This window comes from Pongo abelii, chromosome 13, assembly GCF_028885655.2.
Source record: "Pongo abelii isolate AG06213 chromosome 13, NHGRI_mPonAbe1-v2.0_pri, whole genome shotgun sequence".
In the NCBI taxonomy this organism is placed as follows: Eukaryota; Metazoa; Chordata; class Mammalia; order Primates; family Hominidae; genus Pongo; species Pongo abelii.
Genome location: NC_071998.2, coordinates 23,936,502 through 23,960,167, shown reverse-complemented (window position 1 = coordinate 23,960,167; position 23,666 = coordinate 23,936,502). Strand labels below are relative to the sequence as shown.

The 23,666-nt window shown below is 46.1% G+C and overlaps 2 protein-coding genes across 28 annotated transcripts in view; one reads left to right on the top strand and one right to left on the bottom strand.

The window, feature by feature from the left end:
* UBE2R2 (ubiquitin conjugating enzyme E2 R2) overlaps nt 1-14,204 on the top strand; it is a 99,981-nt gene extending 85,777 nt beyond the window's left edge. For 2 of the 3 annotated variants that reach the window (XM_009244349.4, XM_054519735.2), the window contains 2 exons: nt 8,159-8,293; nt 13,225-14,204. In XM_009244349.4, coding sequence (XP_009242624.1) covers nt 8,159-8,293; nt 13,225-13,444 — 355 coding nt within the window. In that variant the 3' untranslated portion in view covers nt 13,445-14,204. The remainder of the gene's footprint in view (nt 1-8,158; nt 8,294-13,224) is intronic. The other variant, XM_009244350.4, reaches the window with a different exon arrangement.
* Nucleotides 14,205-17,874: 3,670 nt separating this feature from the next.
* UBAP2 (ubiquitin associated protein 2) overlaps nt 17,875-23,666 on the bottom strand; it is a 126,459-nt gene continuing 120,667 nt past the window's right edge. For 21 of the 25 annotated variants that reach the window (XM_063714167.1, XM_063714152.1, XM_063714162.1 and 18 more), the window contains 9 exons: nt 23,171-23,262; nt 22,799-22,846; nt 20,391-20,469; nt 19,978-20,183; nt 19,561-19,660; nt 19,368-19,475; nt 19,148-19,215; nt 18,871-19,062; nt 17,875-18,783 (listed from right to left, as the gene is read on the bottom strand). In XM_063714167.1, the coding sequence (XP_063570237.1) occupies nt 18,688-18,783; nt 18,871-19,062; nt 19,148-19,215; nt 19,368-19,475; nt 19,561-19,660; nt 19,978-20,183; nt 20,391-20,469; nt 22,799-22,846; nt 23,171-23,262 (989 nt within the window). In that variant the 3' untranslated portion in view covers nt 17,875-18,687. Of the gene's footprint in view, nt 19,063-19,147; nt 19,216-19,367; nt 19,476-19,560; nt 19,661-19,977; nt 20,184-20,390; nt 20,470-22,798; nt 22,847-23,170; nt 23,263-23,666 lie in introns of all 25 variants that reach the window. The other 4 variants (XM_063714154.1, XM_063714155.1, XM_063714151.1 and 1 more) reach the window with 1 other exon arrangement.

The following is a 23,666-nucleotide window of genomic DNA, read 5'->3' as shown; positions in this document are numbered from 1 at the left end:
AGCCACAATTTAGGGACATTCCCCAAACTCAAATCAAGATTGTTTTCCCTGCTTTTATACTGCTTTGTTTAGAAGCTTCCCAACTACAACTAGTTATGTGGAGTTACACCTAACATCTTCACACAGCTCTACAAGGTATTTGCGTTGGAAATTGTTTACTTTCTTAGACTTTTTATCACTTAGTTCTATGTAATCATTGGGTAGTCCTTCAACATTTTGATCTTATTGGTGTTTTCGGGGGCTGTGGGATGTTTTGTACACTTTTTGGAACCTCACCTGTCTGGAATACCTGGTGGTGCTCAGAACTCTGAGTGGAAGTCAGGAAAGCACTACCTAATGAGCAGATGTGGAATACTTTCCCTTATCCCTTTTGTTTCTGTGTTCACTTGGTTGTGAGACAAGGGAGGTTTTAAAGTAGTAAACTGTTATATTTTCTAACGGGTCATTTATGGCACTGAAATATTAAGAGGGAAGGTACAAGATGTAGTGAAAATGGGCAACTATTTTCCTTCTTGTACCTCTCTGCTGCTAAATTATCTAGGGCCAGCAACTGTCTAAGGGTTCTGGGCTCCATGTCCAGTTTATGGGTGGCTGTAGTAAGACAGCAATGGAGATGGCATAGGGTTCATCTCGTCCTGTTTTGGAGTCTTGTCTGCTGCCTCTCACTGGCATCTGAAAGTGATTCCATATTCACATATTTGGTTTTCTTCTCCATAACCACGTGTACTCAAGACTATTGTTCAGCACCTCAGTGGACATATTTATAACATAAAGTGGCAAATGGAGCACTTTTGTAACTTGAAGAAGAATAAGGCACTCCAGCTACCTTCACGAGTCTAAGTCAGTCTGTATTATCAGATCTGGTGAGTAGTGAGAGTTAGCCAACCTGAAAAGGAAGAATTTTAGGGATGCAGAGAATCAGCCAACTGGTGTTCACTAAAGGCTCAGTAGCTTGCTGCCTCTTGGGAAAACCAGCATACTTCTTTTGAAAGAAAACATCCACAGGCCTCCTCCTCCCAGAGGGCCAGGATTAAATTGGTGGGGCTGGAGGTGGTGGGGAGGGTTTCTTCCTGAATTGGAGAGTTTTAAGGAGTAGGCATTTGTCAGCAAGAATGGAGTTGGGAGTTGCCACACGTCTTTGATTAGAAGTTCACAGCATCATGCCTCTTCCTGATGGAGGAAACAAAATGTACCTTAATACATGACTTGTCTAGAATGATGCGGGAGCTTTGGGGATAGGGTAGGGTGGGAGAGGGAGTAGCAAAGCCCTCAGACTTTGCTATAGAGTTCACAGCTGCTCTCTGTGAGACACCATCCCCAGAACTACTATCTGCTATAGGCTCTGGGATAGTGAAGTGGTCTTGGTGTGGATTTGCTTTATGTTGAAAGAGGCATACATAATGTTTTCTTTTTCAATTTCAAAAATAAAGCGTGAAACCAAATTTATTAACCCAATCAAGAGAGGCTGTTGTTTGGTATGAAAGAGTCTGTCTCAAAAGTGGGGTAGGATATTTTTCTGTCTAGTCTTAAGAACAGAGAGCCAGAGACATCACCCCTAGCATTGGGTGCCAAGGTAAGCAGGGTCAGGGGAAACAGGCATAACCATGCTGTTCCTAAAGCTCTTTTAAACCCAATTCTGGAACACTGTGGTTTTATTTATTTGCTTCCTTGGTTTTTGTGCATGGGGTCCCACTGCCCTCAACCTGCCAATTCCATTCTCTGCAAATGATACATAATTTGGGCATTTAAAAACTGTACTTGTATTCCTACCTTGCATTCTCAGGGATACATCAGTCAGCAGCAGATCCAGCACTGCACAGAAGGAGGTGTTATATTTGTTGGTTGCTTTAGCAGCCTAAAGAGAAACTTTATAATAATGTAAGCCCATTAAGCTACTATATTTTACCATCAGTTGCCCTGTTTTCCCTGTCATAACAGGCTTCTTTGTTCTTTGTCATGATGTCCTCTTTAAATCCCTCCCCCACATTGAAACATGTAATGAGGACTGAGCTTTAACTAGTCATCTGCAGTTAGTGGCCCATCCTTTGATAGAGTGGAAATGAGAGATTTTAAGGACCCAGGACAACTAGAAAGGTCAGGGTAGAACCCAGAGTCAGTAAGGGTGGTAGTAACAGTATGCAGGATTTAGGTTTGGCTCCAGAGAACTGGACTTAACACATCAACTGTCATCACATTACGCTGGGTCTATAATACTCAGTATCTAAATCAATCTGTGTGTGTGTTTGTGTGTGTGCACATGTGCATACATGCATGCTTGCCCATGATTATGGAGTGAAGTAAGTTCAGGTTTGTTTTTTGTTGTTGTTTTTTGTTTTTTGTTTTTGTTTTTTTGAGATGGAGTTTTGCTCTTGTTGCCCAGGCTGGAGTGCAATGGTGCGATCTCAGCTCACTGCAAGCTCCGTCTCCTGGGTTCAAGCAATTCTCCTGCCTCAGCCTCCCAAGTAGCTGGGATTACAGGCATGCGCCAGCATGCCCAGCTGATTTTGTATTTTTAGTAGAGACAGGGTTTTTCCGTGTTAGTCGGGCTGATCTTGAACTCCCAACCTCAGGTGATCCGCCCACCTCGGCCTCCCAAAGTGCTGGGATTACAGTTGTGAGCCACCACACTTGGCATAAGCTTAGATTTTTTGGTTTTTAGGAATAAGCCCTTTCTACTCTCCCATGCTGTCTGGAGGGATATATACATGGGAGGTGGGGGCAGGGGAAGGTGCCAGTCTGTAATCCTTCAAAATTCTGAACTTCTCTTGCTTGGTTTCCAGGCAGACCCTCGAGCCAGGTCTTATTTGTGATGCTAGGGCTATCACAACCCTGTTAAAGTTGTGCTTATGGTGACATAGTAGCTAACAGAGAAAGGGTTATTGACATGTTGAAAATGGGCAAATGGAGTATTACTCATTGGGTCATACAATCCTAATTTCCAGTTTCCCTTAAATACTTCTTTAGGCCAGGCGCAGTGGCTCATGTCCTTAATCCTAGCAACTTGGGAGGCCAAGGCAGGTGGATTGCTTGAGCCCAGGAGTTCAAAACCAGCCTGGGCAACATGACGAGATTCCATCTCTACCAAAAAAATTAGCCAGGCATGGTGGTGTGCACCTGTAGTCCCAGCTACTCAGGAGGCTGAGGTGCAAAGATCAATTGAGCCCAAGTGGTCAAGGCTTCAGTGAGCTGTAATTCTGCCACTGCACTGGAGCCTGGGGGCCGGGTGAGACCCAAGTTTGCTTTGTCTTTTAAACACATATGAGCTCTGCAGAACTTCACAGCTTGATTTGCTGTTGGCTAGTCTGTAATATATATTATATATGATGTGTTGGTCTTCATTTTCTTTGAGGGTTTTTATTGTTTACAAACTTATTTTTTATTCAAAACAAGATAGCTAAATAACGTCTGACCAAAGATTACTGAAGCAGGCAAAAGGATCTGAAATACGAACCCGAAGACTGTGAAGTGAGGTGCTTTTGCCTGTCCTTTTTTTCTGTGTTTCCTTTCTCTTCTTAGCATTTTTCTCTTTTGGCCTAGATCCTCTATCCTGAAAAGACCTATCTTATTCCCTGGCTGTGGCATAAAGAGGGGCAGAAGGAGCACATTTATTTCTGGGAGTATCCCTAACTCTTTGAATGGTGGCGGTGGGAATTGTGTAATGAACCACAGAGACTAAGAACTCTCTGGCCCTCATTCTTATCCCAAATTCCCTCTAGGTCTATTCTTTGTTGTAATAAATGTTAAACATGTATTCTGCTGGATTGAGATAGATCAGATCTGTTCCTCTAGACGTGGAGTAGAGAAGGGTGGTGCACCAGTGTGTTCTTGTGGAGGGGCGGGGAAAGCAAAGGGTAGTACAGTTATTCTTTATAGGAACCGAGAGTCTGGGGATGATGAGCCCTCAGGGTCTATTTTGCTAGCCCAACCTCTTGTTTCTCCTGAGAAAATACAGTAAATGAATAAGGATTTTAAACACTTAAACTCATTTTTTAAACAAAAAAATGAGCCGGCAGTTGAAATAGTTTTTTGTTTTGTTTTGTTGTTTGTTTTTAAGACAGAGTTTCGCTCTTGTTGCCCAGGCTGGAGTGCAATGGCACGATCTCGGCTCACTGCAACCTCCGCCTCCCGGGTTCAAACGATTCTCCTGCCTCAGCCTCCCGAGTAGCTGGGATTATAGGCATGTGCCACTACACCTGGCTAATTTTTAGTAGAGATGGGGTTTCACCACATTGGTTGATCAGGCTGGTCTTGAACTCCCGACCTCAGGTGATCCGCCTGCCTCGGCCTCTCAAAGTACTGGGGTTACAGGTGTGAACCACCGCGCCCGGCCTGAAATAGTTCTTAAATTCAAATTCAGTTTTGTGTATTCCAACAGTATTATCTCAGCAGTTTAGTTTTTTTTCAGTTCACATCCATCCATCTGCCTGAGGAGACCAATTCTGTCAGCTTTTTCCCTTATTCTCACGGTTGTCCATCTAATCAAGAATAGTTCCCACCAGGCTCCTGATTGGCCCAGGTTAGGTCACATGCATATCTTCAAATGCATCGCCGTAACAAGAGGGATGGAATCCTTTCAGCACTTGCTTGGTTTTATGTCTTACTGCTGTGGGTAGGTAGGTTGTTTGTATAGGAGGTGTGGCACAATGGTAGGAGAAGGAGATTATTCCCCATACAAAAAAGAAAAAGAAAAATTCTGCTCTTCAGACAGAAGAAAGATCCTGCTCTTCAGACAGAAGAAAACTTACTGGGTTGACAGTTACCACTATATTAGTCTGCTATATTACTCAGTGCCTCTTAAAACATCCTGGATTTTTAACTTAGGAGGACATGGAATTAGAACTTCTCATTTTGTTAGATATGGATGATTTACCATTTAAAAATTTGTTTCGCAATATACACATCATCTTAATACACAAGATGTAAGAAAACCAACTTGGTGAAACTACTTGTGGGAATTTTGTCTTAATTCAAGTAATAGGATTCATCTAGATCTGTGTTGTCCAATGTGGTAGCCACTAACTGCATGAGGCTCTTTACATTTGAATTAAAATTAAATACTAGCTTGGCACAGTGGCACGCACCTGTAGTCCCAGCTACTTGGGAGGCTGAGGCAGGAGTATCACTTCAGCCCAGGAGTTTGAGGCTGTAGTGTGCTATGATCACGCCTATAAATAGCCTCTGTATGCCAGCCGGGGTTAACATAGTGAGACCCTGTCTTTAAATAAATAAATAAATAAATATTAAAATTCACTTCCTCATTTGTGCAGGATACATTTCAAAGTGCTCAGTAGCTGCATGTGGCTAGTGGTTACTGTATTGCACAGCATAGGTTACACATTATCATCATCATCATCATCATCATCATCATCATCATCATCGTTGTCATTGAAAGTTGTTAGTACACAGTACTGATCTAGACAATTAAACCTATTTTTCTGGCCGGGCAAGGTGGCTCATGCCTGTAGTCCCACAATTTGGGAGGCTGAGGTGGGTGAATAACCTAAGGTCAGGAGTTTGAGACCACCCTGGCCAACATGGTGAAACCCCATCTCTACTAAAGATACAAAAAATTAGCCAACTGTGGTGGTGCGCGCCTGTAATCCTAGCTACTTGGGAGGCTGAGGCAGGGGAATCGCTTGAACCCGGGAGGCAGAGGTTGCAGTGAGCCAAGATCACACCATTGCACTCCAGCCTGGGCAACGAGTGAAACCCCATCTCAACAATAAATAAATAAAAATTTAAAAGCACTGTTTTTCTGGCTAGGAGCAGTGGCTCACACCTGAAATCCCAGTACTTAAGGAGTCCAAGGCAGGACTATTACTTGACCCCAGGAGTAGAGACGGGGTTTCACCATGTTAGCCAGGATGGTCTCGATCTCCTTACCTTGCGATCTGCCCGCCTCGGTCTCCCAAAGTGCTGGCATTACAGGCGTGAGCCACCACGCCTGGCCTTTGATTCTTTTTAATGTAATTACTGAAGAAATCCAGAAAGCTCTTAAGGGAGGAAGGCCAAGGAGTTATCCTTAACCTAATAGGAGCATGTGCAATCAATGGATTTTAATTAGGTAGAAATGTTTTCTTTGAAAATGCCTTTGTCATAATCTTGTATAAATCATGTAACAGAAATTCTTCACCTTTTTAAGGAAAAGTTTTCAACAAATCAAACATCTAATTGCCTGGTTTCCTCCCTTTATTTTTGACCTGGGGCCCGGAGCAAAAGGGTATTTTGCAACAACACAATCTCTAACCTTTCATCAATGAGAAAAGATAGAGAAATTTCATTTTTCCTCCCATTTTCTCCTAATGCACATAATTTTTAGGGGGAAAAGGCCTAGGAATAATTTGGAACAGTTTTGGAGCCTATTACGCTTTTATTTATTTATTTATTTTCGAGATGGAGTCTTGCTCTGTTGCCCATGCTGGAGTACGGTGGCGTGATCTCAGCTCACTGCAGCCTCCGCCTCCCGTGTCCAAGCGATTCTCTTGCCTGTCTCAACCACCCGAGTAGCTGGGATTACAGGCGCCTGCCACCACGCCCGGCTAATTTTTGTATTTTTAGTAGAGACGGGATTTCACCGTGTTGGCCAGGATGGTCTCGAACTCCTGACCTCATGATCTGCCTGCCTCAGCCTCCCAAAGTGCTGGGATTACAGGTGTGAGCCACTGCACCCGGCCCCTATTATGCTTTCTAACATAAACTTTATTCCCTGATTATTTGGAATGTCTAATTTTTATCTGTGGATGAAAATTGGCCGTTTGTAACATCCACTAGATTTGTAAGCCATGGGAGACTAGGGATGGCATCTAACTTGCTCACCATTGTACATCCAGCATCTCACTTGGTGCCTCTGGCACACAGTAGGTACATAGTAAATACTTTTGAATAAAGATTTCTATTATTCAGAGACTCTAGTTCTTCTGTTTGAAGGATTCTACTTTTCCTCCATTCTCCTGCATTACTCTTGTCTTCCTTCCAAGTATGGAAAAAATACATTTGGATGTAGCACTGTTTTTCAGGTTAAGAGGCCACAATAAAAACTGGTTATATAGGGCCAGGTGCGGTGGCTCATGCCTGTAATCCCAGCACTTTGGGAGGCCAAGGCGGGCAGTTCACTGAAGGCCAAGAGTTCGTGACCAGCCTGGCCAACATGGTGAAACCCTGTCCCTACTAAAAATACAAAAATTAGCCAGGTGTGGTAGTACAATGCCTGTAATCCCAGCTACTCAGGAGGCTGAGACAGGAGAATCACTTGAACCCAGGAGGCAGAGGTTACAGTGAGCTGAGATGGCACCACTGCACTCCAGCCTGGGTGATAGAGCGAGACCCTGTCAAAAAAAAAAAAAAAAAAAAAAAAACGGCTGGGCGTGGTGGCTCATGCCTGTAATCTCAGCACTTTGGGAGGCTGAGGAGGGCGGATCACCTGAGGTCAGGAGTTCAAGACCAGTCTGACCAACATGGAGAAACCCCATCTCTACTAAAAATACAAAATTAGCAGGGCGTGGTGGCAGGCACCTGTAATCCCAGCTACTCGGGAGGCTGAGGCAGGCAGGAGAATCGCTTGAACCTGGGATGCAGAGGTTGCGGTGAGCCGAGATCACACCATTGCACTTCAGCCTGGGGAACAAGAGTGAAACTCCATCTCAAAAAAAAAAAAAACCTGGTTATATAGAATAGCATCATTTTTACCCTCTCCCACATCAAGATTGCCTTGAAACTAAATATTTTAAGCTTTTTCCCCCATGCCATTTAATTTGTAATTTTTAAAATAAACAGTACTTGAAAGCTTCTAAGACATCTGCTTTCTGTAGGTTGGAACATGTGACCAGTTGAAACAGGGCCTTCTATCAAGTTCATTTTTATGCCTTGTGCATCACCTTAGACTTAGAATCACAGATTTCCTCTGCTTTGCCTACAAGTTAGCAGCTTGTTTCTTAGTACTGAAAAAAAAAATTTTTTTTATTTTTCTTAAATGCCTTTTATGAAAACTATCAATAAAAAATTTATATCTCTATTCCCACAAGGTCTTAAATTTAATTGTATCAGAAAAATTTTAAGGGAGGGAGAATTTGAAATCTGATTGTACTATCTTAAAAAGCAGAATACTTTTAAATACTGTAAATATGGGTATTCATAGCTGATCCTTTTTTCCTGTTTCTAGGACTATCCTATTAAGTGTAATCTCACTGCTTAATGAGCCCAACACCTTCTCCCCAGCCAATGTCGATGCTTCAGTTATGTTCAGGAAATGGAGAGACAGTAAAGGAAAAGACAAAGAATATGCTGAAATTATTAGGTAAGGTTTTTTTTTTTTATTACCTCAAGTTATACAAAACCAAAATATATTCTGGAACCAAGGGTTTAAATCAAACTTAAATATCCTGTCCATTCCAGGATAATTTTCCTCTATTAGATTTATAGTGTGGGAAGAGAAGATTTCTGCCTGAGCCTAAAGAACTTTGCTATTTACTGAGAGAACAGCCACTAGAAGGTAAGGCAGTAGCAGACCTGATTTTCTAGGAACCAGAACTTCTAGGTTCTGGCCGGGCGCGGTGGCTCATGCCTGTAATCCCAGCACTTTGGGAGGCTAAGGCAGGCGGATCACCTGAGGTCAAGAGTTCGAGACCAGCCTGGCCAACATGGTGAAACCCTGTCTCTACTAAAAATACAAAAATTAGCCAGGTGTGGTGGTGCACACCTGTCATCCCAGCTACTCAGAAGGCTGAGGCAGGAGAATTGCTTGAACCCAGGAGTTGAATGTTGCAGTGAGCTGAGATCGCACCACTGCACTCCAGCCTGAGCGACAGTGCGAGACTCCATCTCAAAAAAAAAAAAAAAATGGAATAAATAAAGCCTTCCAGTTTATTGGCATTCCTGACCATAGCAGCAAGGATCTTTTGGAAATCCTCATTATCAGCAACACTAATGTATGGTATAACAGAGCCCTAGAATAAGATTCAGGGGACTTGGAATCTACTCATGGGACCATTTATCAGATAATTTTTGGGGTCTTTTACTTTCTCCTCTGTATAAAATGGAAAAAAGCTTAACCTTTAATCTCTTAGGACATCAGGTTCTTATAATAGTACCCAAGAAATTTGCAATAAATACAAACCCTACACTTCCCCTACCCTCCACCTCTTTTTTTTTGTTTCTGATTAATTTTTTTTTTTCTTTTTGAGATGGAGTCTTACTCTGTCATCCAGGCTGGAGTACAGTGGCGTGATCTCGGCTCACTGCAACCTCCACCTCCTGGGTTCAAGCAATTCTCCTGCCTCAGCCTCCCGAGTAGCTGGGATTATAGGCGCCCACCACCATGCCCAGCTAATTTTTGTATTTTTAGTAGCGACAGGGTTCCACCATGTTGGCCAAGCTAGTCTCGAACTCCTGACCTCATGATCCACCCGCCTTGGCCTCCCAAAGTGCTGGAATTACAGGCATGAGCCACTGCGCTCAGCCTCCTCCACCTCTTTTTAAAGAGACAGACATGGTCTTACTCTGTTGCCCAGGCTGGAGTGCAATGGTGTGATTACATGGTAACTTCAAATTCCTGGGCTCAGGCAGTCCTCCCACCTGAACCTCCCAAGTAACTAAGACTATAGGCATGCACCACCACACCCAGCTAATTTCTATTATTATTTTTGTAGAGATGAGGTCTTGCTGTGTTGCCCAGCCTGGTCTTGAACTCTTGGCCTCAAGTGATCCTCCTGCCTCAGCCTCCTAAAGCTCTGGGATTATAGGTGTGAGCCACCATGCCTGGCCTCAACCCCCCTTGATATTACATTTTTATTTCTTAAAATAGAGACCCCAAATACAGTTACAGCTTCCTCTGTGCATAGGAGTTTACTAAGCATTGGCATTTATACAAATAAGAATAAAATCTTGTTGGCTTGAGACCATGTGATATGAAGAAAGTTAAAACAATGCTGGGAAAGCACATGAGGTGACTGCTGAGTAATATAAAATCAGCAGTTCTAAGTTTTCTGCCCATTGGGATCACTTTTAAACTGTCCCTAAACAATAGCTGTCTTTTATGGGATTACAAGGACAGAGTTTGGGCATCTTTGTGTGTATATATATCTCACCTAGGTGACTGATGTGTACCAAACATTGAAGATAATTAGTAGAAACAGTAAGATCCTACAGAAATTTAGAGGAGTGGGAGTGTACTAAGGATTGAAAGATCGGAAAGCTTAGGTATACATATTCCCAAGGTACTTCTATATATTTCTTAATTTGTTTAAGGGTCCGTTTATCTCATTCTATCTATTCCTTAATGACCTAGTACAGTACCTGACACTAAGCAACAGCTTTGTGTCAGGTACTCATTAAGGCATAGCCTGTCTCCTTAGGGAGCTCACTTTATTAGCATTTGAAAACAAATGACCATGTAGTATTATACGTATAGAAGCCTAAACAAGATACACTGGGAAAAATATATAAGTAATAGATTTCCTAGCAGAGATAATTCCTTATAACCAATACTTTTTCAGGTGAAAAAAGGGAAAACACCCATGTTTGCTAAAATACAGGAGTATAATAGCATGACATGTTAAGGGAATTTCAAATGCTTGAGTGTAAATTCTGATGTGGGAAATATTAGAAAATTAAGCAAGAGAGGCACCAGGGTCTTCAAAGACATTGAAGTCATGATAAGAATATGGTTCTTAATCTAAGAAGTGATGGGGTACCACTTAAGTATTTTTGGGAGGGAAGAGGTGATGCTATTTGAGTTCTGATAAAAGAATTGGCTGCCTGGTGTGATAGCTCACACCTGTAATCCCAACACTTTGAGGTGGGTGGATCACCTGAGGTCAAGAGTTCGAGACCAACCTGGCCAACATGGTGAAATCCCGTCTCTACCAAAAAATACAAAAGTTAGTCGGGCATAGTGGCACACACCTGTAATCCCAGCTACTCGGGAGGCTGAAGGCAAGAGAATCGCTTGAACCCAGGAGGCAGAGGTTGCAGTGAGCTGAGATCGCGCCACTGCACTCCAGTCTGGGGAACAGAGCAAGACACCGTCTCAAAAAAAAAAAAAAAAAAAAAAGTCAGCTGGTCACAGTGGCTCACGCCTGTAATCCCAGGACTTTGGGAGGTCGAGGCGGGCAGATCGCTTGAGCCCAGGAGTTCGAGATAAGCCTGGGCAACATGGCAAAATCCCATCTCTACAGAAAAATTAGCCAGGAGAGGTGGCTTATTTATACCTGTAATCCCAGCTACTTGGGAATCTGAGGTGGGAGGATTGCTTGAGCCCTGGAGCCAGAGGTTGCAATGAGCTGAGATTGCATCACTGTACTCTAACCTGGGTGACAGTGGGAGACCTTGTCTCAAAAAAAAAAAAAATCAAACAGTTGGCCAGGGGACCAACATGGACTAAACTGAGGTAGTAGTAATGGGGATGAGGGGACAGATATAAAAATATTTAAGCTGTAAAGCAATAGGTCTTTGGAGTGAGATTTATTATTTTAAGAAGCAATGCTCATTTATTCAGAGAAGTAAAATGGGAGAAACTGTCCATAGTGGTAGAAAATGCATATGTAGTCTACCTCTGCATATGGAACATCAGGACAGAGGCTTCCGAAAGGCATTTGTTTATATAAGCCAAGAGCTGTCAGCATAAAGGGAGTGGTGGTTAAAATTATGGGAACAGAGATGATGTCCCAGGGAGAGTGCTGAGAGTGTGGAGATTGAAGCCCAGAAGGCTCAGGACCATTAATATTCAAAGCAAGGTAACAGAAGAAAAGCTTCAAGCACAACTAAGAGATTGACATTAGGAAGACCAGGAAGAGTGGTCTAGTCTTGATGACTCAAATTTTTATGATTGTTGAAGGAAACAATTTATTGCTCTGTTCATTCATACAATCAGTATTTATTGCACACCTCTTATGTGCCAGGCTATGTGCTAGGCACTGACTGGGGAAATGGGACTAAGAAAGACGTTTACGCTCACATTCAAATATGTGGAGACAGAAGAGTGAGCAAGCAAAAAATACTAGATAGTGCTAAGTAGGATAATGTGAAAGAATGACTAGATGGCTGCTTTAAATTGGGTTGTCAGGCCAGGCCTTTTCTAAGGTGATATTTAAGCCTTAATATCTGAGGCCTTGATTCTGAGTGACAAGAAGGAGCCAGGCATGTGTGGGGCAGGGGAAGAGCAACTGGTCCAGACAGAAAAATCAACAAGGTGGGTCCGAGATTCCAAAAAAAGACCAGGGTGAACGTGTTGAAGGGCTGGAGAAAATGTAAGAGTGGGTCATGTGGTCGAGTGCAGTGGCTCACGCCTGTAATCCCAGTACTTTGGGAAGCCTAGGTGGGCAGATCATGAGGTCAGGAGTTCGAGACCAGCCTGGCCAACATGGTGAAACCCCATCTCTACTAAAAATATAAAATTTAGCCAGGTGGGGTGGCGGGAGCCTGTAATCTCAGCTACTTGGGAGGCTGAGGCAGGTGAATTGCTTGAACCTGGGAGATCGAGGTTGCAGTGAGCCGAGATCGCGCCACTACACTCCAGCCTGGGTGACAGAGCAAGACTCCGTCTTGGGTGGGGAAGAGTGGGTCGTGCAAGACACTGGAATCTGGCATAGGCATTTGAATTTTACTATCAGTGAAAATTAAGAGGATAATTAAATTAACAATTGTTGGGGCACTTGAGTTTGGTGGTGAGGTGACTAGGCCAAAACTCTTATACCCTAGCCAATCCCCTAAGCACCCCACCCCACATTAAACCAGAGTGGCATGTTTTATTCACATATGCAATCTTTATGATCTAGCCCCAGGAAACTAGGAGGTGTATTAGCCCTTCTATTATCTATTCTTATTCTGGCAGTTATCCCTGTGCTTCACACATGCAAACAACAAAGCATGACATTCCGCCCACTAAGTCAATACCTGTTCTGATTCTTAAGTTGCCGACCTATTGGCCCTTACATGAATCGGAGGACAGCCAGTTGACGAGGTGATTCTGGCTATAACTGATCCACTGCTTTAAACTCCCTTGATATTAACAGTCTATTTCCCCCCCTAAAAAGTCAAAGTTTACTTCAAAATTGTACCCAATGGGTTGAAAGCATTTGGTGTAGTACAGGGTATCTGTCAGATGCTTTCAGGCAGGTACTGAAGTTTGGAGAGCTGAGTCATAAGTAATATTGATTATTTAAGGCCAATTATAAATCTGTCTTAAGACAAGACTTACGATAAACCATTTCTGTGTCACCCTCCCTTCAGGAAACAAGTTTCAGCCACTAAGGCCGAAGCAGAAAAGGATGGAGTGAAGGTCCCCACAACCCTGGCGGAATACTGCATCAAAACTAAAGTGCCTTCCAATGACAACAGCTCAGATTTGCTTTACGACGACTTGTATGACGACGACATTGATGATGAAGATGAGGAGGAGGAAGATGCCGACTGTTACGATGATGATGATTCTGGGAATGAGGAGTCGTGACGCGCTCCTTCAGTGCCCCTGTACTGCCCTGCCGTCTCAGGCCAAAGGGAGGGGAGCAAGTGGGGACCTGGCCATGGCCCCTCAGCAAAAACCTATTCACAGCGGGTGGGGAAACACACACAGCTCCTGCTGACTCCCCTTATGGATCTCAGTTTGGTTTTTATGGACCTTTAATGGAGAGAGAGTAACCCTCCACAGAATGTCTGAATTCTTGCATTCTTTACCCTTCCATCACTATATTGATTCTTTTTTAAAAAAACATCAACCCAAACTCCCGCCTCACTTCGTCTCTACAGAATGTTCACAGCAAAACACGTTTGGTCTGTTTTTAGATTCTTGAAGAATTCAATAGTCTTTCAAGATGTTTAATGTGTTTAAAGCTGGGAACCTGTTGGGAGTTCACAAGTGCTGCATATACTGGGTAGCAAAAGAAAATGGAAAAAACCCACAAAACAAACTTTTTAAAAAAAAAAAAAAAAAAAGCAAATTTGCCAAGGTTTAGCTGCTCATTTACGTTAGTGTGTGTGCATTCGTTCAGCCCCATGGTGGTGAATTCTGTTTCTTTCCCTTCCTAAGGCTGGGACATGGTGGGCGTCAGGGACTTTGTGCTAAGCCTGATGAAATGTGCTCCTTCAATCTCCATGAAACCATCGTAACATGGAGGCCTCAGCTGCTCTGAGGAGAGAAATCAGACTTTGTTTTTTGAAATCGATTGGGATCGAAAGCCTAAAATAAATATTCATACTTTACATAGAACTGAGCACTTGGTTGCTATTTATTTTAAAGGCAGGGTTATTTTTCCCCCCAGGGAGTGGGGCAAGTGGGGAAGTTGGGATGAGTGTGTGTGGGAGCAGAGTTAAAAATCACTATGCTAAGTTGATGCTACTGGGGGGAAAAAGTTGAAACTACTGGTGACCACTGTTGGGAGAGGAAACATCTGTTTTACAGATTTAGCATGGCCTTCCCATCAAAAATACACTCTTACCATGACGTTTTGTTTTTGTTTTTTAAGTAGCCACTTTTAATTACTCAGTATTAATCCTAGGTGCATGTGTTAAGATTTCGGTTTTCATCGAGCTGCTTATACTGATAGTGAAAAACTTGGATGTGTGTGAGATGAGTTACCGCTTTCTTCATTGGACGTGATCTGGACTTTTTTTCTCCTTTCAACATACTTAGGCTGTGGAGCGCAAGCAGAATTGTGCATAGAAATTGTGGCAGGGCTGAGGGAGTTGACTGCAGGCAGTTTTTAGGCCAGATAAGGCTAGATCTTCCTGTGATGCACTCGCTGCAGCTTTTGATTTTCCAGATCTCAATTGTGTTGCTTCAATCAATATTGAGATCCAGCAGCCTTCACCATCCAGGGGACTTCAGAACTTGAAGGTAATTTTTGGTTGTTACGGGGGTGCACCAGATCATAGGAGGGCATTATTTGGAGGAAACCGCTATAACGTAAAATCAGATTTCAGAAGGAAAATGCAGCAAGGACTGACTGTAGTCCTATTTCAGACCCCTGGGCACTAGTGTCAACTCCTCCTTTGGCTCGTAACTCAGAAAGAACCAAAGGGCAGATGAGGGACAGGGGCAGGAGGGATCCTAGGACGGCCAGAGTAGGTGACGATTACTTCCTTAGCTCCTCCTTCCATTCTGATCTCAGGGTTTTCACTCTTCAAACTCCCAAACACATGACTTCTTCCCAGCAGCCCTTCCCGGCCTCTAGTTTGGTCTGGTATGAAATGGGACTGTTTAACAAGCAAGGCTCTTAGGGGACACTGTTGAGCCTGGTCCCAGAATCTCTGTGATCTCCACAGGGCCAGGGTTGCTACTTGCGCCCAGAATCTAGTGGTTTTAGTCAGATCCATGGAACAGAACAGCTTTGTAATACATTGTCAAGTTACCTGATTACAAACTCTCATAAAAAGATGTTGGAACTACCTTTTTACTCCCCATACTTTGTAAGTAATGCTTCCAGATTAACCTGCAAATCTTGTGGAGCCAAAGCCTCTCACAGTGCTCTGATTTACCTCCCCAAAAATGCCCCCAAACCTCCATGCAAGTTTACAGCCAGTAGCTTGGTCTTTCTTATTCTCTTGGAGCCCTAAACTTAAGCCTTTCATTCCCCTTTGCTAAAGCATCTCACCCCCAGGGCAGCCCCAGCACCCTGGCATTGCGGGAGGTGCTGTGCTGCACAGCTCTGTTCCATCAGGCCCTGTTGGCCTGTTACACATTGACTCAGGGAGCCAGAGCGCCAAGTGGAGGTTGTACCTTTCAGCCCTTTGAGGTGTTAAGTGTCAAGGGCTGGGTTTGCCTCTGATGAGTACAATCAGTTCCAGAAGACTGGGTAAGTCTCTTGCTAGCAGGTGGACATTCTGGTATTTTAGACTGACTTAATGAAACCCAGAGGCTGGTTCCAGAGCTCTGTCCCTGAGAACACATCCCTGTGGAAAATACTTGAGTTTGTAATTTTTTTTTTTTTCCCCTTTCTGGGAGTGGAGGTCTCAGGCTCAATCCGGAACCATGTACGTACAATTTTGCTTATTATTTGGTGTGACATGAACTCAAAATCCTGCATTTTTAGATTCCTTTTCATTCTAATTGAGGCCTCACCAGATGCTCTTCAGTTCTGTGTATTTTGAGGCTGGGTGGAGAAAGTATATGATTCCGCTGTTGATTCTTTCAGTCTTCCCCCCTTCTCCTTTTATCATTCCAGAGTTATTTTCTATTAATTATTAGTCAAACTTTTTTGTAGAACCTTCTTTCCCTTACCCTGGCAAATTGCTTCTTAACTTGCTGGTTTCCTTACGTTTGGGGCACATATTGTAAGAAACTGATTGGAAGGGGAAATGTGCAGCTCTCCACTGAAAAGGAACTCTCCACCCCTCCCATCCTGATAAACAAGGTTTACATTTACAACTAAAAGGATTCAGATGCAATTTTCAACTATTCTGAAACCAGCAGGACACACCTGACTTTAATAGTTTTAGCTGAAATTGTAGATGTTTTTCTTCAGTTTAACTTATGAGCAAAGATTATCTGATGGATTTTGTGTTGACTTCCCCTTTAGTGGTTTATTTTGTCTTTTTCTGCCCATCATCTGTCTACTAATAAAATGTGAAATAAAATACCTGTATTGCTACTTCCCCATGAAATGACCCTCTTCTTTTTTTACCTTGTGTTAAAGGAAACTAAAAAGTGGTCTCATTATCACTGTTACGCTTGCAGATTACGCTAGGGCTCAGCTGAAAAATTAGACGAAAACCAAAACTGGGGAGTCTGCCTTTCTAACTCACCTCCCTGGTGTATCCCCAATCCCTTCAAGCTCCTTATAGACGTAGCCATTTGTTAAACTTGATTCTGAAAACGGGAGCTGATACGAGTAGGTCAGTGAGGGATTGAGGGGTGCTCTGCTGCTTTCCTTAGGCAAACATTTTCACTGTCATTTGTTTTCCTAACTTCTGCTAATAGTAGGGATCAGGCAGATCACCCTATTTAATAAAAGTCCTAATTTTACTTGTAGACACTTACCTTTTTTCTAGATAAGGTCCCAAGCTGTGGGTTAATAGGAGTATCGGTCCCATCTTATGACAGGACTATCGCTCTCAATTGTAGAGGCCAAAAGCAGAAAAAGTAGATTGTGACCCTAGGCTGGTTCTGACACAATGACCTGACTAGCCATTTTATTTCCTTATTTAACTGATCTGAAGCAGCGATTTAGGAGTGAAAAGAGAGGCTGTAGTACCTTGGGCAACACTTCTAGGCCCTGAGCTTCCTGCCTGCTGGATTGGAGCACAGTTGTGGTTGGCCAACAGGAGATCTGCCTCCTTCCTATGGCCCTTGGCTAGTCCCTGGCTTCTGACCTGACACAAGGTGAATGGTTGGTTGGGCTTTTCTGGAGCAGATGCGTAGCCCTGGATCCACCAGCCTACCTCATGACACCCCAAAACTCACTAGTCACATGTTCTACCATAGCTTTTGACTGCCAATCAAGATTATGTTCAGTTGATGACAAGCAAAAGACAGGTATACCTGTTCATACTTACTTACTCTCCCTTAAGGCCTAGAACCCTGCTCTCAGTTCTTGGCTTTGCTTCAGATTGTTAAAAGTCCACTGAGATTTGGAAAAGAAATTACCCTGCCCTGGTGTCCAGTGGCCAGGGCTCTGTGGGACACTGCCCTATCCCTAAGTCTCTTAAGGAGCTATAAGAAAAGCCAGGTTAACTTTGATCAACATGGCCTGGGCCCTGTAAGGAGGTTTAGCTGTCCTTACAGCCATTTGACTTGGGCCAAGAGGGTCCAGTAAAAAGGAAAACCATTTCTAGCCTTTAGCCTGTGTCAGAAGACTATGACCATGTGGGGTCTCCTTTAGCCCTGTGAAGTCCAGAGCTTCTGCCCTGAGCTGCCCTTCAGTCACACCACACACAGAGACCGTGCATGCTCTCAGAACTTTATTAGGTGGGGATTGGGCAAGAGAAAACCCCTGAAACAGTTGCCCATGTGGTTCAAGACAACTACAATGGAGATGTGTTGCTTGGAGATACCTTTGATTTTTAAAGGGGAGCTGACTGGCTGAACAACTCAGATTTTTTTTTTTCATGGTCAGCTAGTCTCTAATAAGTCTCTAGGGACATTACCAGACCAGAAGCCTGTGTTCTATATGAAGACAAACAGGTGCCCATACTTGTGTTGGGTGGAGGGCTATCGCTGCTATTCCCAGATCAAGATTTGGTGGAAGGAGCCCATGACAGATGACAAAAGGAACAGTTTCTCAAAAACAGAGGTATAAAGTAATTACACAGGAAAGAAAACAATTTCCAAAGGAGTGAGACAAGTCGTGATTCTTCATTGGTACCTGACCCCTACACCCAAACAGCCTTGAACCAGCCCTTCCAGAGACTGCCCCTAATGGCCCACTGGGCAGTGCAGGCTGTGAAGAAGACCTGAAGGCAGGTGGGGTGGGGGTGCTTATTTTGCTACAGTGGAGAAGGGGCTTGAATGGGGAGGGCAGACCTGGCTAACATCTGCCGCCATCCCCCAACTCCCCCCCAGACTTCTATCACATTTACAAATACATACATAAATACATTACATACAATAGCCAGTCTGGGAGGCAGATTCCCCACAGAGGCATGGCTGACACGTGTCTGGGGAATTCTAGGAAAGGGCACTGGGCTCCCAAATATGTGCTCGTGTGTTCTCTCCTGCCCAGGATAAGCCTTGCCCCAGCCCACCCCTCTCTTCCGGGTTTAGTTTGTCCAGTATGGAGAGTTGCCGTAGGCAGGTTTGGAGGCTTGAGACTTAGGCTGCAGGGAGCTGGGCTGGCTGCGCTGACCCAAGCCACTCTGAGGAAGAGGAGAAGGGAAGGCTGTCAAGGCTGGAGCAGAACCCCTGGCCCAGAGCAGGGTGGCTGCCTCCATCACTGTGCTCACCTGGGCATCCTGCGGAAGGTGGTGGTGCAGCAGCTGTGAGTGGGGCTGCTGGTGGGCTGGCAAGATGTGCAGGAATGGTGGGGGCGCATAGCCAGGGGCCGCTCCCGGGGCCAGGGGCCCAGTGGAGCCCAAGGCCGAGGGCAGGCTGAAAGGTGGAGGGGTCCCTGCATGAAATCCCTGCTTGTCAAAAGTCTACAGGGCAAAGAAGACAATGGTGAAAGTCAGGTTGGGCTGTAACTTCCCAAAAACATACACCCAACCCACCTTTGTCCCTCACCTGTGTCTTATTGTAGACAGAACCAGTCATATCAGGTAGACCAGTGGTGCTTGAAGACACTGATACTCCTAGGAGGAAAAGCAGTTGTTCCCCACAGCAGTTGTTCCCAGCTCCAGGCTCCCCACCTCCAGGGTCACCCAGGGGTTGCCCTGCCTGAGAGGGGATCAGGCAGGAGCCCACCACTCCAGGACTTATCCTGGAAAGGAGAGGTAAACACTACCTTTGCCAGGCCCAGAACCTGCAGACTTGTTTGGTGCCTGCGATGATCCAGCATAGCCACCTTTGGAGTAGTCTCCTGCTGCTGTCCCCTGGGTCAGGTCGTCATAACCTAGCGTGGCAGGGTACAAGAGGCACGTGTGAGCCAGGCAAGCCTGTCTGACCCCGTGTGTCTCTGTCTGGGGAGTACCCCTCACCTGTACTGTAGCCGTGCTGGCCATAACCACCAGCCTGCTGGAAGGGAGGTGTGGGAGTGCTGAGGTTCACCCCATGTTGCTTGGCTGAGGCTGGAGAGACCTAGCGGGGGCAGGCAGATGAGCTATTAGTATAGGAAGAGGCAAGCTGAGGCTGGTCAGGTACCCCTGCCAGAGCCTAAGGCAGCAGGTGACATACCCACAACCACAGGGGACCTGTGTTTTCATTAGTGCAACACATGCTGGACCTAAACACAGCAGGGGAAAAGTGACCTTGTCCCCAGCCTGAACAGTTTCTGAAGACCAGATAAGATGGACTGGAATCACGACCCTCCCTCCCTGCTGGAAGACAGGTCCCAGGTTTCCACCTGCCAGCAACCCAAGGCCAGGAGACACAGTCACACCCGCTGAAATACTCACAAACATGGTGGGGCCATACTGGAAGGCACTGGGCATGCCTGCGTAGTAGGGAAGACCAGTGTAGCTATAGCCAGGTGGCAGTGCAGGGTTCAGGAAGGGCTGCTGGGCTGTGTGGTGGGTCTGTGATTGGCTCTGCTGTGGCTGAGCTGGTGTGGTAGGGGGTGCAGGGGATGCAGAGTCCCCACGGCCAAACTTCGTGACATCACCTAGGAAAGAGCACTGACTCCAGCCACTGCCCTTCCTCCAACCAGAGAAAGGCCAAGCTGGCTTCTGCAAACAGAACAGGTCTGGCTGCCAGCTCAGCACAGGCTGCTAAGAGGCCTCTCTCAGCTTTGCTGTTGCTGCTTCCCAGCTCCTGGAGTTCGCGCTAAGCCGGCCCCGGGCTACTCCTCACATCCATTGAGCAAACTCACCTGGATATGGATTATTAGCTAGGCTCCCATCTCGGCTGGCAAGTGCTGTGGGTGCAGCAAAGGGAATTCCATAGTAGTCCTAGGAGAGACCAGGCAGGCTCGATCAGCGACTGGCCCTGCTTGACTCCCAGGAGAGCAGAACCAGCACATGGAAGTGGTGACGCCACGCTCCTGAAATAGACTGCACGCCTGAAAGCCAGCAGTCCCAGGGAACGCCAAGTAAATGGTGCCCCCTCGGAAGAGTGCAACTAGGCGGCCTGCCTAACACATGAGCACACAGACCAGCCAACCCTGCAGCTTCACCAGGCAGCGCTGCTGGAGACCAAGCCTCACACATCCATTTGACACCACAGGCAGATGCCTGTGTGAATGCCTCGGGCTGAACCAACTTCGCTGGCTTTTCTGTGTGAGAGACTACAGGGCAGCTAGGAAAGCTGACTAAACAGAACAGACCCGAAAAAGGAGGCAACAGAAGTGCAGGGGCCTGAAAGGTTTAAGGGGAGACAGGGGGCAGTGCCAGGTAGGCACAGGAATAAGCAGGACTCCAGGTGAAGCCTGGAACTGGCCTGTCACCACCTACACTGCTCTCGAAACACTGACATGGCCCAGGACAAGCTTGTCCAACCCACGGCCCACGACAGCTTTGAATGTGGCCCAACACAAATTCATCTTTCTTAAAACATGAAATTTGTTTGCAATTTTTTTAAGCTCATCAGCTGTCTTTAATGTTAGTGTATTTTATGTGTGGCCCAAGACAATTATTCTTTCAATGTGGCCCAAGGAAGCCAAAACATTGGACACCCCTGGCCCAGGACTTGGGGGAAGTATGGCAGATACAACAAAGTGTGGAGACAGAGACGGCAAAACACAGTGGAGCTTCGTGGAGGAGGGGAGGTCTGACCTGACCCTCACTCACCATCCAGGGCCTCGCACTCCTGGACACACCTGGCTCCTGGGGAAAGGCAAAGCCCTTGGGCTGTGCCCGATCCCAGAAAGGAGCCATCCTGGCTGGGAATGGCACTCACACCCTCCAGGAAACCTCCCGGAAACCCATAGCATCCTAGAACCCCCGGGAGAGGCAGGCAGAGCTGGGAACACACAGAGCTGCACAACTGAGGACGGGAGCAGAGAAAGCCCAGAAGGGGGAGCACTTTCACAGAACACGAGAAATCTCCAGGAGGGAACTAGGCTCACAAGCAGCAGAGGTGAACAAACAACCCGAGGGATAGAGCAACATATCTCAAAAGGTGGGCTCCAGAGGGTGTTTTCTCTAAGGCACAAAGTGATAAAAGCCAAAAGAGTGCTGTGAATAAATGTGGAGACCACGGAGAGCCCCTGAAGCAGAATGAATCCCGGGGCTCAGCACCACCTCTTGCACTTTGGGCCTTTGGCCAGCAGATTAAAGGGCTGCTAGTTTGCACAGTGGGGAGAAGCCGCTCGGCTCCCAGGCTAGGTCTCTGCTTCTGGAAATACGGCCAGCCAGTGGAAAGGGCTACTCTTCTGAAACAAGAGCAGCTCCATCAGCTCTTTGTGGTGCGGCAGAGAAGGGGGCAACACCAACGGGGAAGAAGGCATCACTGCACAAGGGAGAAAGCCTCTTCCTCCAGGAACAGGAAAGACTCCAGCAGAGGCGGTGTCCAAACTGCTTGCAACTCTCTGACAAGTGCCCTGGGAAATGGCAGAGCAAGAAGACAGTGGCTCCCAGGAGGAAGTCCTACCCATGGGCAGGGCAAGGAGCGGGCCTATTCCCCTCTGTCCCCACAGTTCTGTTCATGTGGCTATCCCAGGAAAGGCCCACACTGCATTCTGGCACCAACGGTCAGAAGAAAGAGGCAACCCTGGTCTCAGAGTAAGGCTGCAACCACCAGGGACGTCCCAGGGCAGGCATTCTCACAAATCTAGATGGGAGGCCAGACCCAGAAGAGACCTTAAAGACCATCAGCTCAAGCCACTCACTCAGCTGACTGCAGAAGAGCAGTCACTGGCCACCTCAGACCAAAGACACTATATGGTACTCTGAGGAAGAGGAAGACAGTATAAAACTCCAGGGCCAAGTAAGCAACCTCCATGTCTTGTGTCATATGGTTTTTCTTTTTAAAAAAGAGAGAGAAAACAAGATGGAGGAGGGAAGATAAGGACCCACATTTAACAGGGGGCATGGCCTACCAGGGCCCCAGGGCCCAAAGGCCTTCACATTTCCCAGGGATGAGCACTGGACACTCTGTGCCAAAGCTATGGTCACACCTGGCACAACCGCCAGATGAAAACAGCTTTCTCAGTAGTGGTGCTGAGAGGTTCCTCAGGCAGAGGATCCTAAGGGCCAGAGAGTGTGGCAGCCAAGACCATAAGAGGGGGGACATGTAAAAGATTCTGAACCCTCTGCTCCAACCAGTCCATACCCCACTCACCACTGGCAGCCGTGACTGCAGCATCTGGAGCTCGTCATAGCCATAGATCTGTGTGAGAACCAGAAAGTGTATTTTAGGAACCACATACCATCCCCTGGGAAGCCCAGGTCCTTCTAGGAGTCAAAACAAGGTTGGGGGACTGTAACACACCCGGGAATGGGATCTGGATCAGCTGTTACGGGAACAGATCCTGCCTTCATGGAGTCTAGATGGAAGAAGACCACCAGGGCTCAGCGGGGCGGAGACGGGGGGGCTCAGGGATGGAAGGGCAGCTCAAGGCGGGCAACCTGGGCCCAACGCCAGGTTCCTGCCAGGTGCCAGCCCCCGGGGCCAGGGGAGCTGGGCAGGCCAGGAGTTCCGCCATACACTCACCGGGTAGGCAGGAAGCAGTCCTCCGGGACCTACGAGGTACTGGTTGTGCAGCAGGGGAGGCACCCCCTGAGGCAAGTTTGGGGGTGCTTTGCCTATATAGAGGGAAAAATCAAATGGAGTGAAGTGGTCACCACAAAGAGTGAGAGTCCTCGGCTGCTTCAGTCACTGAGCTACCCCAGATGGGTTCAAAGAAGGGCGTGGCCAAATGAGGCAGAGGGTCATTCTACAAAGCAGTGAAGGGGAGACAGAAAGCCCAGCCACCACACTGAGGTTGTTTCAACGTCAGAGAGTTCTGGGCCCAGACAAAAGCAGCCCCTTTCCCCCAATCCCTAAGGTCCCACTGCACTGAGCAAAGAGAAATATAAAGAGAATCTGCCTCCTCCAAAGAGGGCAAGGAAGCCATGCAGTGTCAGGAGAGGGACAGGCTGAGTTCGAAGTCGGTTTTAACAGCAACCATCAAATCATAGTCTGCTGGGCCCACAGACAGCCTAGGTCT